Below are 13,752 nucleotides of genomic sequence, written 5' to 3'. Positions count from 1 at the left end.
CTGCCTAGCATCTGTCTGCTGATACTCCGTATAGTTACGTGTTCATATTTTAGACCAATTATCCGTTGTCAGCCACTTTGGGTAACTGCTTCCTAAATAGGGTTGACCACTTGGAAAATGAAATTAGTCACCCTCAGGACACATCAACGTAATACTGTGTAATTCCTGGGTGCCCATCAGCGGGAAAGTGCAGTTAGCTTGTGCTACGTACCATTCGGCCCTTTTACATTATGCCCCCCCTGTGAACTTCTTGACCAACTCTGCCCATACGCACACACATACACAACTGTAGCATAGCCTCTGGTCCATCTAACTGCCTGTGTGCCAGCAGTTTGCTCACCCCTGTCCATGAGCGCCTGGGTGCACACTAGAGATGGGTCGTTCGCGAACTAACGAGTCGAAAGGAACGGTTCACAAAGATGAACGAAAGGGGAACGAATTCTTTCATAATTCACTTCGGTCGCCGTTTTCTACACTACTGGCCATTAAAATTGCTACACCAAGAAGAAATGCAGATTCATTGCACAAATATATTATACTAGAACTGACATGTGATTAGATTTTCACGCAATGTGGATGCATAGATCGTGAGAAATCAGTACCGAGAACAACCACCTCTGGTCGTAATAACGGCCTTGATACGCCTGGGCATTGAGTCACACAGAGCTTGGATGGCGTGTACAGGTACAGCTGCCCATGCAGCTTCAACACTGTAGCACAGTACATCAAGAGTAGTGACTGGCGTATTGTGACGAGCCAGTTGCTCGGCCACCATTGACCAGACGTTTTCAATTGGAGAGAGATCTGGAGAATGTGCTGACCAGGACAGCAGTCGAACATTTTCTGTATCCAGAAAGGCCCGTACAGTACCTGCAACATGCGGTCGTGCATTATCCTGCTGAAATGTAGGGTTTCGCAGGGATCGAATGAACGGTAGTCGTAACACATTTGAAATGTAACGTCCACTGTTGAAAGTCCCGTCAATGCGAACAAGAGGTGACCGAGACGTGCAACCAATGGCACTCCATAACATCACGCCGGGTGATGCGGCAGTATGGCGATGGCGAATACACGTTTCCAATGTGCGTTCACCGCGATGTCGCCAAACAAGGATGCGACCATCATGATGCTGTAAATAGAACCTAGATTCATCCGAAAAAATGACATTTTCCCAGGTTCGTCGTTGAGCACACCATCGCAGGCGCTCCTGTCCGTGATGCAGCGTCAAGGCTAACCGCAGCGGCGACCTCCGAGCTGATAGTCCATGTTGCTGCAAACGTCGTCTAACTGTTCGTGCAGATGGTTGTTGTCTTGCAAAACGTCCCCATCTGTTGACTCAGGGATCAAAAAAATGGTTCAAATGGCTCTGAGCACTATGGGATTTAACATCTGAGGTCATCAGTCCCCTAGAACTTAGAACTACCTAAACCTAACTAACCTAAGGACATCACACACATCCATGCCCAAGGCAGGATTCGAACCTGCGACCGTAGCGGTCTTGCGGTTCCAGACTGTAACGCCTAGAACCGCTCGGCGACCCCAGCCGGCTGACTCAGGGATCGAGACGTGGGTACACGATCCGTTACAGCCGTGCGGATAAGATGCCTGTCATCTCGACTGCTAGTGATGCGAGGCCGTTGGGATCCAGCACGGCGTTCCGTATTACCCTCCTGAACCCACCGATTCCATATTCTGCCAACAGTCATTGGATCTCGACTAACGCGAGCAGCAATGTTGCGATACGGTAAACCGCAATCGCGATAGGCTACAATCCGACCTTTATCAAAGTGGGAAACGTGATGGTACGCATTTCTCCTCCTTACACGAGGCATCACAACAACGTTTCACCAGGCAACGCCGGTCAACTGCTGTTTGTGTATGACAAATCGGTTGGAAAATTTCCTCATGTCAGCACGTTGTAGGTGTCGCCACCGGCGCCAACCTTGTGTCAATGCTCTGAAAAGCTAATCGTTTGCATGTCACAGCATCCTCTTCCTGTCGGTTAAATTTCGCGTCTGGAGCTAGTCATCTTCGTGGTGTAGCAATTTTAATGGCCAGTAGTGTACTAATAGTTCCCGGAATCGGGAAAGGTCGGTCTCGTTCCCGAACGACACGTCGGCCGGTCTCGTTCCAGCCTCGGTCCCGTTCCCGTCTGTCTCGGTCTCGCTCGGCCGCACTCGTCCTTCTTCGCCTGTCTCTGTCTCCGTCTCGGTCTCGCTCGGCCGGACTCGTCCTTCTTCGCCTGTCTCTCTCTCTGACTCGGTCTCGCTCGGCCGGACTCGAGCTTCTTCGCGTGGCCACTCGTCGCAGTTCCACTGCCGACTGCTCATAGTTAGTTCAAGTATCCAGGTGCTCGTTTCGTTCGCTGCGCACGCCCATTCTAGATCTGTCTCAAACCTTTTTTGAACTCTGAACTTCTGGTTCTTCTCGTATTCTATTGAGCGTCCACGACTGGTAGTTAAAATGTATTTTATGATTACATAAATTACATAAAAATTACGTTGTGTGTAATACATACATATTTTCAGGTAACAAAACGACGTATCAGCTTACTTCACTATTTCGATAAACAGCAGAAGAAATACTTGTAAAAAGGCAAGATTTTTTGTTATTAGACATGCAAAGGACGCACACTAGTGGCCATTTTCCGTCTTTTTTTGATCCAGTGTAAAAGAGCATGTTCATTGTTATGGAAGGCAGACCGACTTAACAACCAAATTAAACCCGCGCTTCGTAATCGAGTGTACGGTGTCAAATTTTTTAAAGAGAATATGATAACTCCTACAATATTATTTCAGTCGTACAGCATGAAAAATCGGCCCCTAGTACTAGACTGCTCATTGTCGCTTACCAATCATCTGTTCTTTCGAAGTTGTTTGCATTAGCTTATTTGTCATTTCTTCAGTGCCTAATATTACATTTTTATTTATTCTGCTCGTAGCGGTCAACAAATCGTGCGTAATCGGCGAGCAGTCTGTACTCGGGGCCGGTTTTTCGTGCGCCACCTTATATTATTTCACTGCGATCAGCCACATAACGCTGCAGTTGGCTAAACGAGATGTTCTACAGAATCACGAAAATTACAAGTGTGTGAATTTTGTTATGAATAAAAACTTTTCACTCCAGGGGAGAGTCAAGTGCCTCCCTCTTGGCGCCTTCCATCTTCACCTATGCCACTAATTTTCAGTTTTTCATAAGAACCATATACCAAGCACAATGAACGGTGAACGAGTAAAAATGAACGGTTCCCACCAGTGAACTAGTTCCCAAGCATGCACCACCTTGCCTGTCTCTAGTGCACACTGTGGGCATGTGAGATTAAACAACCCATCATACAGCTACCAAAATTTGCAGATGCTGAGTGATATGTGTCTTTCGAGCCTGCAAATAGTCCCTAGAGCTTTTTTGTAGGATTAACATCGAGTGATTTAGCGGACCACTCGGGAGTGTCTGTCATACCAGGAATGTGCAGGTGCACTTGCTCACTGACAATGCTCAAATAAACATCCTTCTTTACTTTCACGCCAGTCTGAATTAGTCAGCCCAATTCATGATACCAAAAATGTATCCAAACCATTAAGGAACCACCTCCAGTCTATATTACACCCTCGATAAGCTGAATGTTAAAGGAATTATCGGACCGTCGATGCCTTTCAAACATTGCACCATTTGCTTGTGGAGGCGTGAAAATTTACGTGCCTCTGTGACTAATGACCTTTTGTGAGGTACCCGACTCCGATCATCGACTATGTGCAGTACCCATCGCAATTTTCCTCTGGTAATTGTTACATATGGTGCTGACTTTAGTGACAGCAGCAATTCCAACTGGAGTTTTGAGTTATCTTACGTCGTGCTAAAGGGATGAGAGTGGTACATCACTCTGTGTAAACGCATTGGACTCTCCAACAAACTGGGCAAGTTCATACACGGTGTTGTCGTGGACAAATCGAAGCATGAAGCTCCTTTTCGCTATTCTGTCAAGTCTCTATGTCGGTCCATGAGACTATGCTAATTCCACATACAAAACTACCATGACTTATGTCAGTGGCGGCTGAGGATTGCACGTCCGCCTGTTACCAGTTTCAGAGCATTAACAGGCTCAAAAGCTCTCTATTAACAGGATGTTCAGTGCTTTGTCTGATGAACTTATTTGTAAAGTGTCACATTCACTACCACTCCCTTGCTTGATCGGTACCTTCCGCGAAACATCGAGGGGTGGCTTGCAATGTGCAGATGCAGCTGTGGAAGGCTAAGAAATGAGACAGGAAAAACAAGTTACTGAAATCATTAAATTTCTTTAAAAGTAAATAAAGGAATGATACTTAGCACTCCACAAAAACACAATATTGACAAATTCTTTATCAGCAGCGGACAGTTCAGCTTAAATGTCTAACTCTACTGGGAACCGTGGACACCATTACCGTATTATTGTCAATATATTTTGGATAAATGGTAGAATCGGTCGTAAATCTTGAAATCATTAATGTTACAGATCGATTTCGGTCACTGTGTGACCATCTTCAGTGCAAATTTTTCGAATCTTGTGGAAATGTCATAATAGCACAAGATTTTCTATGAAGTGTAACTTGCACTGTGATGTGCGCAAAAAAAAAAAAAAGCATGCAGTAAAGGTAAAGATATCTGTTGGAAGTAATCATCACACATCATAGAAAATGTGCTATTATGATATGGGCCTACCAGTTTCGACTAATTTGCACTGAAGGTGGTCACACAGTGACCGAAATCGATACATAAAATAAAGGATTTCAGTATTTACGACCGATGCTGGCATGTATCCACAATATATTGAATTTAGCTTTGTGCAGCTACAAACTGAATGCCTGAAAGCTCTATAACAATACATTTAATAACTTTCAACTTGATGTTAAGAAATTACTCTTTATAACTGAGAAACATGACATGTTAGAAGAAAATGAGTGTGGAAGTTGCGAAGTCTGGATATGGATATGGATATTATGCGAAATCATGAATGGTGCATGCGCAAAATACAACCAGAAGAATGAAGGTGACACTAAGTATTACTGACAGAATGAAACAAAAACGGATGCTGTGGTATGGCGATCATAAAATGGAAGGAGAAAGGTCTCTCATAAAAATATATATGTGTGTACCTTTCGAAAGATAAAGCCGATTACTACCGATAGGGGAATATGAAGACAAGAAGTGCACGAAGCGATCTTTTTCATGCCGTTGAGGCAACACATTTAAAATACACTCCTGGAAATTGAAATAAGAACACCGTGAATTCATTGTCCCAGGAAGGGGAAACTTTATTGACACATTCCTGGGGTCAGATACATCACATGATCACACTGACAGAACCACAGGCACATAGACACAGGCAACAGAGCATGCACAATGTCGGCACTAGTACAGTGTATATCCACCTTTCGCAGCAATGCAGGCTGCTATTCTCCCATGGAGACGATCGTAGAGATGCTGGATGTAGTCCTGTGGAACGGCTTGCCATGCCATTTCCACCTGGCGCCTCAGTTGGACCAGCGTTCGTGCTGGACGTGCAGACCGCGTGAGACGACGCTTCATCCAGTCCCAAACATGCTCAATGGGGGACCGATCCGGAGATCTTGCTGGCCAGGGTAGTTGACTTACACCTTCTAGAGCACGTTGGGTAGCACGGGATACATGCGGACGTGCATTGTCCTGTTGGAACAGCAAGTTCCCTTGCCGGTCTAGGAATGGTAGAACGATGGGCTCGATGACGGTTTGGATGTACCGTGCACTATTCAGTGTCCCCTCGACGATCACCAGTGGTGTACGGCCAGTGTATGAGATCGCTCCCCACACCATGATGCCGGGTGTTGGCCCTGTGTGCCTCGGTCGTATGCAGTCCTGATTGTGGCGCTCACCTGCACGGCGCCAAACACGCATACGACCATCATTGGCACCAAGGCAGAAGCGACTCTCATAGCTGAAGACGACACGTCTCCATTCGTCCCTCCATTCACGCCTGTCGCGACACCACTGGAGGCGGGCTGCACGATGTTGGGGCGTGAGCGGAAGACGGCCTAACGGTGTGCGGGACCGTAGCCCAGCTTCATGGAGACGGTTGCGAATGGTCCTCGCCGATACCCCAGGAGCAACAGTGTCCCTAATTTGCTGGGAAGTGGCGGTGCGGTCCCCTACGGCACTGCGTAGGATCCTACGGTCTTGGCGTGCATCCGTGCGTCGCTGCGGTCCGGTCCCAGGTCGACGGGCACGTGCACCTTCCGCCGACCACTGGCGACAACATCGATGTACTGTGGAGACCTCACGCCCCACGTGTTGAGCAATTCGGCGGTACGTCCACCCGGCCTCCCGCATGCCCACTATACGCCCTCGCTCAAAGTCCGTCAACTGCACATACGGTTCACGTCCATGCTGTCGCGGCATGCTACCAGTGTTAAAGACTGCGATGGAGCTCCGAATGCCACGACAAACTGGCTGACACTGACGGCGGCGGTGCACAAATGCTGCGCAGCTAGCGCCATTCGACGGCCAACACCGCGGTTCCTGGTGTGTCCGCTGTGCCGTGCTTGTGATCATTGCTTGTACAGCCCTCTCGCAGTGTCCGGAGCAAGTATGGTGGGTCTGACACACCAGTGTCAATGTGTTCTTTTTTCCATTTCCAGGAGTGTACATTCTTAAGTGATTATGATGAAATTGAAAGTAATACAATCAAATGATTTTGAATTGAGCTATCCGAACCACTAGTTTACTTTTGTAATGATCTTTAAGATGGTGGTGTTTTCTCAGAGAAACTCGGATATGTTTTTAAGATACTTCCTAGAAAATGAGATGAAGTAACAAAAAAAATTAAAGAATTACCCCACCATCTCATATTTACCACCATTTCAAAACGTTTCTGGAAGTGTTGACTGTTGGTTTAGGTCTCGGGATCTTGACCAACGTTTGTGTAATGATTTTTCTGACGTTTCGTCAGTGGCCACGAAAATCTCAACGGTTATGTGTTATGTAGAAGGGTCGTGTACAGTAAATTTTACAAACATTTAAAGTAGAAAAAATATTTTCAGTGGTAAACAGTGTGAACTTCAAAAGATCTTGTTAATTGAACAGACTATGTTTTATCTTGACATCTTACATATTAGAAAAATTAAATAAGAAAATTATTAACTTTGGAAATATTTTGCAGTATGTTTACATATTTTTACTGTGTGAACTATGATATCCAAATGCAAATATTAAAACATTACGAGAGAGTGTAGACATTAAGTTCATACTTATATTTGAGTTCCACGATAAGAAAACAGTCTTTACAAGTTCTATGGCACTGTTTGGCACTCTAAAATTTAAGTAATCACTCATGATGCACCAGAAGTCCTTTGTTGTTTCTAATGTACTCACAAGATCTTTCCAATGCACTGACAGAAGTTGCAAATATTGTTTACAGACAGTACAAGAACGCGAATAAAAAACTGTAGTTATCCTCTTAGTGAAACATCAGTTAATGAAATATTTGAAAACATCAACAGTTGTATCAGGAAATGGATTATCATTAAACTGCGACTGAACCGAGTGCACACAATATACTACTTATCACAGCTGTAGAGAAGCTGTAGCCACAATGTGTTCAGACTGTGAAATACATAGACCAGGTAGTGATATGGGTAAATCACCATGCAGACTGGAAAATCCAGACCTCAGAATTAATAAATTCCTTATTGCAGCTAACTCAGTAGTACAAATGATTACCGCTGTTAGTGATTTCGAAGTGAGAACTTGGCTCATTCTGAATATTGTCATTCCCAAATGAGATGAAGAATAATTTATTGTGGAAGTCATCCATGGGAATATTTTCAGAATACAAAACCTATTACGTGATGATATTGTGGTGTGGGGAACAAGCAGTAAGGTGGTACAAAAACAAATAGACAACCTAAATGATAAGTTCGAAAAATATGGAATGAAATTTAGTGTGGAAAAAGCAAGACCATAGTGGTAACCAGAGAGGATAGAGAGGGCAAGGGACAAATTCATATTAAGGGACAGGATATTGAAATAGTGGACAACTTTAAATATTTGGAAAGTGTATTAATGGGGAATGCTCGTTGGAGAGAGAAATTAGCATAAGAATACAACACAGTGGTACATTTTACCAGTGTGTGAGGGGCTTGGTGTGGGGAAGGGAGGTGTCAATGAGGTGTAAGCTGGTGCTATACAAGACTTACTTCACACCCATACTAATTTACGGCTCGAAGAGTATGACTAGAAGAGAGGAGAGTAGGGTACAATCCTCTGAAATGAATTTTCTGTAGAAGTATGCTAGGGAAGACGAGGAGAGACAGAGTGAAAAATGAAGATGTTAGGAAGGAAATTGGAGCGGAGAAGCTGACTGAGAAAATTGAAAAGAATAGATTAAAATGGCGTGGGCATGTGAAGAGGATGGGAGAGGGAAGAATACCAAGAGGAATGATCGAGTTCAAGATTGAGGGCAAGAGGCCAAGAGGAAGACCGAGAACAAGATGGACTGATACAATAAAGATGAGTTTAAGGAGGATAAACCTGCTATGGAACCAAATTGTGAAAGAAGAATGGTGGAAAGACCAAGTAAAGTGGCGAAGTACCTTTGATACCCCAACCTGACCAGATGTTGGATAGAGGGGAAACAAAGATGATGATGATGATTACACGTGTTGTATATGATATTAGTTCTAGAATATTCTACAAGGTCCACTTAATATCTTGATGCCTGGACATCTGTTTCATGATACATTTCCACATTAATGTAATTTGTTGTTACCAGTGTCTTTTTGTTAAAAAGTAGCCTTAATTATTACTGTAGTACTAGGAAAAAGTACAACTTCAGTAAAAGCTTCAAGGGCTTAACATTGGCACAGAAAGTATTCAGATAAGTGGATGCACTTTCATTCAGCAACTTGCCAAAGCATGGTAAATATCATATGACGAAAACTGTGTAGTTTATGAATGAATTAAAGAACTTTCTGCTAGCTAATTACAAATATTCTTCAAGGACTCACCTGGATATCTTTGAGTGTTGAAGAGCTGCTTACAGAATGTGGAGGTGCACTGGACCTGGATCAGATCCACCCAACTGGTTAATGACGACGGTCGGTGTGTTGGCCAGCCTCAGTTTGGTTCCTAGCCAGTTTCCAAGTAGGTGAATACTGGGCTGGTACCCAAGTCTCACCTCAGTTACACGTTTTGCAAACAGAAGACTTCATAAGAATAAAGCTACATGCAGACAGATGGGGGACTTACAGCCGGCTGGTGTAGCCTTGCGGTTCTAAGCGCGTCAGTTTGGAACCGCGTGACCGCTCCGGTCGCAGGTTCGAATCCTGCCTCGGGCATGGATGTGTGTGATGTCCTTAGGTTAGTCAGGTTTAAGTAGTTCTAAATTATAGGGGACTGATGACCTCAGTAGTTAAGTCCCATAGTGCTCAGAGCCATTTTTGGGGACTTACATCGCATACTGGATGGGAGAGGGGAGGGTAATGGGGGAGCATCTCGCCACCCCTTAAATTAACCATGCCAAATCCGTTACTGACCATTTTGACCCTGCACAGATGTGGCAGAAAGGCACAAGAAGAGTGTCTTAATGGGGACTCTTAAAACCAGTATGTCATATACGTGATCCTATTTTCATCAATGTGTAGTGAGGGTTGTTCCATGTTGAACGCCCATCTGTTGGTGGCAGCATGCCCACATGCACAGGTGTGCAGGAGTGGGCAAACAGCTGATGTGTAGGCAGTCAGCAAACCTCCCCATAACGTTCACGACGATACATCTCGCTTGTGTGCCCATGTGCAGAGATGGGCATATGTCTCAAACATGTAGGCCTATATAACAAATCGTGAATGCAGTGCAATAAAACTACCTAGTGAGTAGTCTACTCAAAATGCAACCTCCCCCAGACAACTTGATGGGGGTTCTCAGATGGCCAAGCCACATGAGGTAGAATTAGAACCGACTTATGTAGAGCCAGCCGGAGTGGCCGTGCGGTTCTAGGCGCTACAGTCTGGAACCGAGCGACCGCTACGGTCGCAGGTTCGAATCCTGCCTCGGGCATGGATGTGTGTGATGTCCTTAGGTTAGTTAGGTTTAATTAGTTCTAAGTTCTAGGCGACTAATGACCTCAGAAGTTAAGTCGCATAGTGCTCAGAGCCATTTGAATCATTTGAACTTAAGTAGAGGTTATGAGGGACCTGCTCTTCTTCCAGTCGACAATTGTGGTCTCTGCCCCATTCACCAACTATTCCCTCTCCTGCAGTGCCTATTATACTCAATTATCCCATACCATTCTTGGCCATCTCGGTCATTTGTTCCCTACTACGCTTACCTCCTTGCACAAAAAGACTGTCTGATCATCAACTGCTTTTTTATTAAAAACCCAAATATCGAGTGGCTTCAGTCACGGACCATCTTCACGGATTCTGTTCAAAGATGCAAAAAGCACGTGTAGTATACAGGAATTGTTACAAAATCTTTTCCATAGAAGTGTAAAATGTACATGAATATTTACAGGGTTAAAATACTTTAAGCCACATCATCTCTATCACTATTTAAAGAATGGCCACAACTCTTATGTAGAGCATTAGGGCTATATAATGATTTTTGCCTTGTACACTAAGATCGATGTTTTTTGTCTTAGGGGATAGCAACTTCTTTTTTCTGTTTACATGTGAAACTATACCGAACATGTTCACTGAAGACAGGCCAGTCCCCTGCATTCAGCAAGAAGCTTATCATCGAGATATTTTTGTCCAATATGACGAAAATACTTTGTAATGATCTGTAACCAACTTCTCAATATTTTTTTACAATTGTAGCACTTACGTCTCTGATCTTCTCTTCAGTATTGCTATGTTTAATTATGTTATTAGTATGTTTGCCTTTCAAAGTCCTCTAATTCATGGCATTCCCTTCATAAGACACTGGCCATTTTTTAAGTGATGATAGATGTGATGTTGTCTCCTACACTGTTTTTAACCTGTACGTATTCATGTATATTTTGCACTACCTTGGAAAAGATTTTGTAACATTTTTTGTATACTACAGGTATTTTTTGTGTCTTTGGATAGAATCTGTGAGGTTGGTCTCTGACTGAAACTGGTCGATATTTGGGTTTTAAATAAAAAGCATTTTATGCATTTCTTGACAGCTCTTGGTAGTTAACTTCTACAAATGCGTATCTTCTTTAAGGGTACAGGGTACTTTTCCGACTCAATATTATGTAAAAATCAATACCTATTTCTTTCAGGCACTGTTTAAAATGTATATGATTTACAGATTTTTTGTTGATATCAGGTAATGTGGCACAATTTTCTAAACAAATTACAAATGTTTTCAATATTTTTGAACCTGCTTAGGGTTATTAAAAAATTACAAAGGAATTGATTGCATCTTTTCAAAATGGTTCCTCAAATTGAGGTGCTATTTTATCCAATGTTATACATTTGAAGGAGACCAAATTTTTACCAGATATACATAACATGATGGCTAAAGTACTAGACCTATTTAATTCCACCAATTATTTATATTACAAGGATAAAAAATATCACATCTTATGTTTAAATTTTTATAAATTTATTGCTAATAAAAGATTTATTTTTGTAATTTAGTTGATACTGCAATAAAGCTTACAATCTACTACATGAGTATGAACTATTGCAAGTTTCAGAAAAAATTAGAGCAATGCCGTACAAACTTTAGGAAATATTTGTACCTGAATTCTGAAAAATACAAATTGTGGGAAATTGTGAATGAAGATATTAGTCCAATTAATCTGTACCTCAGAACTTCCCTGAAGCATAATCTTCAACCTGCAGCATTTCTTCGCCTTCAAACTTCCTCTTGGCACTCCTTTAAGCACTTCTTGCTTCTTTGGTAACTTGAAAAGTGAATCTTTCAGCTTCATGCAGTCGTTGTCTGTCACACGCAAGCAATTGATCTTCCATATTAGAGCCACATTTTATGCCTAAATTTCTCAGGAATTCCAACTTTCCTATCACTCCGTCATTGAAACATATCACTATATCTAGTGCACCAACTTTTAATGTATTTAATCCTCCAAAAACATTCTTGGGTATTCTTTCCCATATGCAATGGTTGTAACTTTCATTTGTATTCTGAGTACCCCCATGAAGACATTTACTAAGCAAAACAGGATCACTCAGATCTCTAAAAACTGGTTGTATTTCATTCATAACAGGCTCAGGAAGAGAATGCTTATGACTGTATATTTTACCACTTCCTTTTACTTTCTGGTAACCAGTCCAAGAATCTGCTCCTTTAGGACAAATTCTGTGAACACGGTGGTCATCTGTGGACAACTTGTGAAAGTAGGTGGCCCATACAGGTTTTCTCATTGCAAATACAGTTAGTAGAAAAGAAGTAATAAATTTAAAAGTCATGTACAATGTGACAGTTTTTCATACATCTCTATGTTCATGTCGCCATATCTCCTAAACTGTGATATGTATGTGGTTAATACCCCCACAGCGATTGTTGCCTGACAGTAAGGGATATGTTTATCATGTTTGGTTAAACTGGTCCAGTGGCTTAGGAAGAGATGTGAAACACACACGTACACACACACACACACACACACACAGCCATTTTTATAATATGTATTGATTTCGGGAACAAAGTCTTCAAACTGAGGACGAAGTCATGTTCATCATCCATCTAACTTGAGTTATTTCTGGTACTGATGAGTGATGCATGTGACTCCGTATTCTGTGTACAAAATTTGTTATTATTTTAATATTTCTGTTGATTGGCAGAGACTGGAATGCGTCGACAAATTACTTCTAAACAGTAAACTGAGTAATTATTTAAGCAACCTAGTCAACATAGGATAAAGTTTCAAGTTTAAATAATGCTTCAGTGTCCCTTCATGTCGCATCTTAAGCATAGTGCAACTCTTACAACTCGGCAGACAGTGCCTCTACTCTGAATGTCCTGTTGGCCTCACAGGAGTCCTGCTGAGACTGCCAGTACTGCAGCAAGTGCCGCGTGAGGAGTGGTTCAGCGATGGCCGCCACTGGGAGCTGCCCGAGGAAGGCTGGGAGTCCCCGAGCAGGGCTGCCAACGGCGACTGCGCAGCCACCGACGTGGTGGCGCCTAGCAGGGAGCAGGGGTTGGACAACCTAGCCCTGGAGGCTGGTGATAAGGTGGAAGTCACAGCGCTGGAGTCGCAGCTGCACATATGACGTCCACTCTACGTCCAGCCACATGAGTGCCACACGAGGGTACAAATACATAGCCAAAGACTGGGTGAAGCACTGCCACTACAATCAGTGTTATAGTATGATACGTACAAATAAAGTACTGCACCGGAGTACCGTAATACTGAAATCCATTAAGTGGATCCGATTGCACTGCATGGCTCTGATACAAGTCTGCTATGATGGGCAGTGTGTTTGCTCCTGATAAAAGTTTCTTTGTGCATTATAGAAGCGGTTGTCCTCTACCTTCTGTAAACATATTAACTTGTAAATCTTGTAACTAAACCAATAAAACATAATTGTATTTGATTAAATGATGTGGTGGAAATGTCTTTTAGCTTACCTGAGTTTACACTTCACTTGGTGAGAATGCGGTTTCTACCTATCCTGTCATTAATGTGACTTCCTTGCAGCTTCAACTCAAGAGCTTCAACTCAAGAGCTGATCCAAAAGGGCAGTGGCAGAACGTAGGCATCTCAAGCCAGATGTCTCGTTCTAGGAATTACCATCTGCTGTCGGTGACTTT

The 13,752-nt window shown here is 43.0% G+C and overlaps 1 protein-coding gene across 1 annotated transcript in view; it reads left to right on the top strand.

Annotated features, from left to right (window-relative positions):
- LOC126106476 (ammonium transporter Rh type B) overlaps positions 1–13,510 on the top strand; it is a 165,121-nt gene extending 151,611 nt beyond the window's left edge. Inside the window, exon 10 of the mRNA XM_049912776.1 lies at positions 12,976–13,510. Coding sequence (XP_049768733.1) covers positions 12,976–13,211 — 236 coding nt within the window. The 3' untranslated portion in view covers positions 13,212–13,510. The remainder of the gene's footprint in view (positions 1–12,975) is intronic.
- Positions 13,511–13,752: the final 242 nt, after the last annotated feature.

Source organism: Schistocerca cancellata, chromosome 10 (assembly GCF_023864275.1).
Source record: "Schistocerca cancellata isolate TAMUIC-IGC-003103 chromosome 10, iqSchCanc2.1, whole genome shotgun sequence".
NCBI classification, from domain to species: domain Eukaryota; kingdom Metazoa; phylum Arthropoda; class Insecta; order Orthoptera; family Acrididae; genus Schistocerca; species Schistocerca cancellata.
Note: the sequence above shows the minus strand (reverse complement) of the source record. Positions and strands in the feature narration are given on the sequence as shown.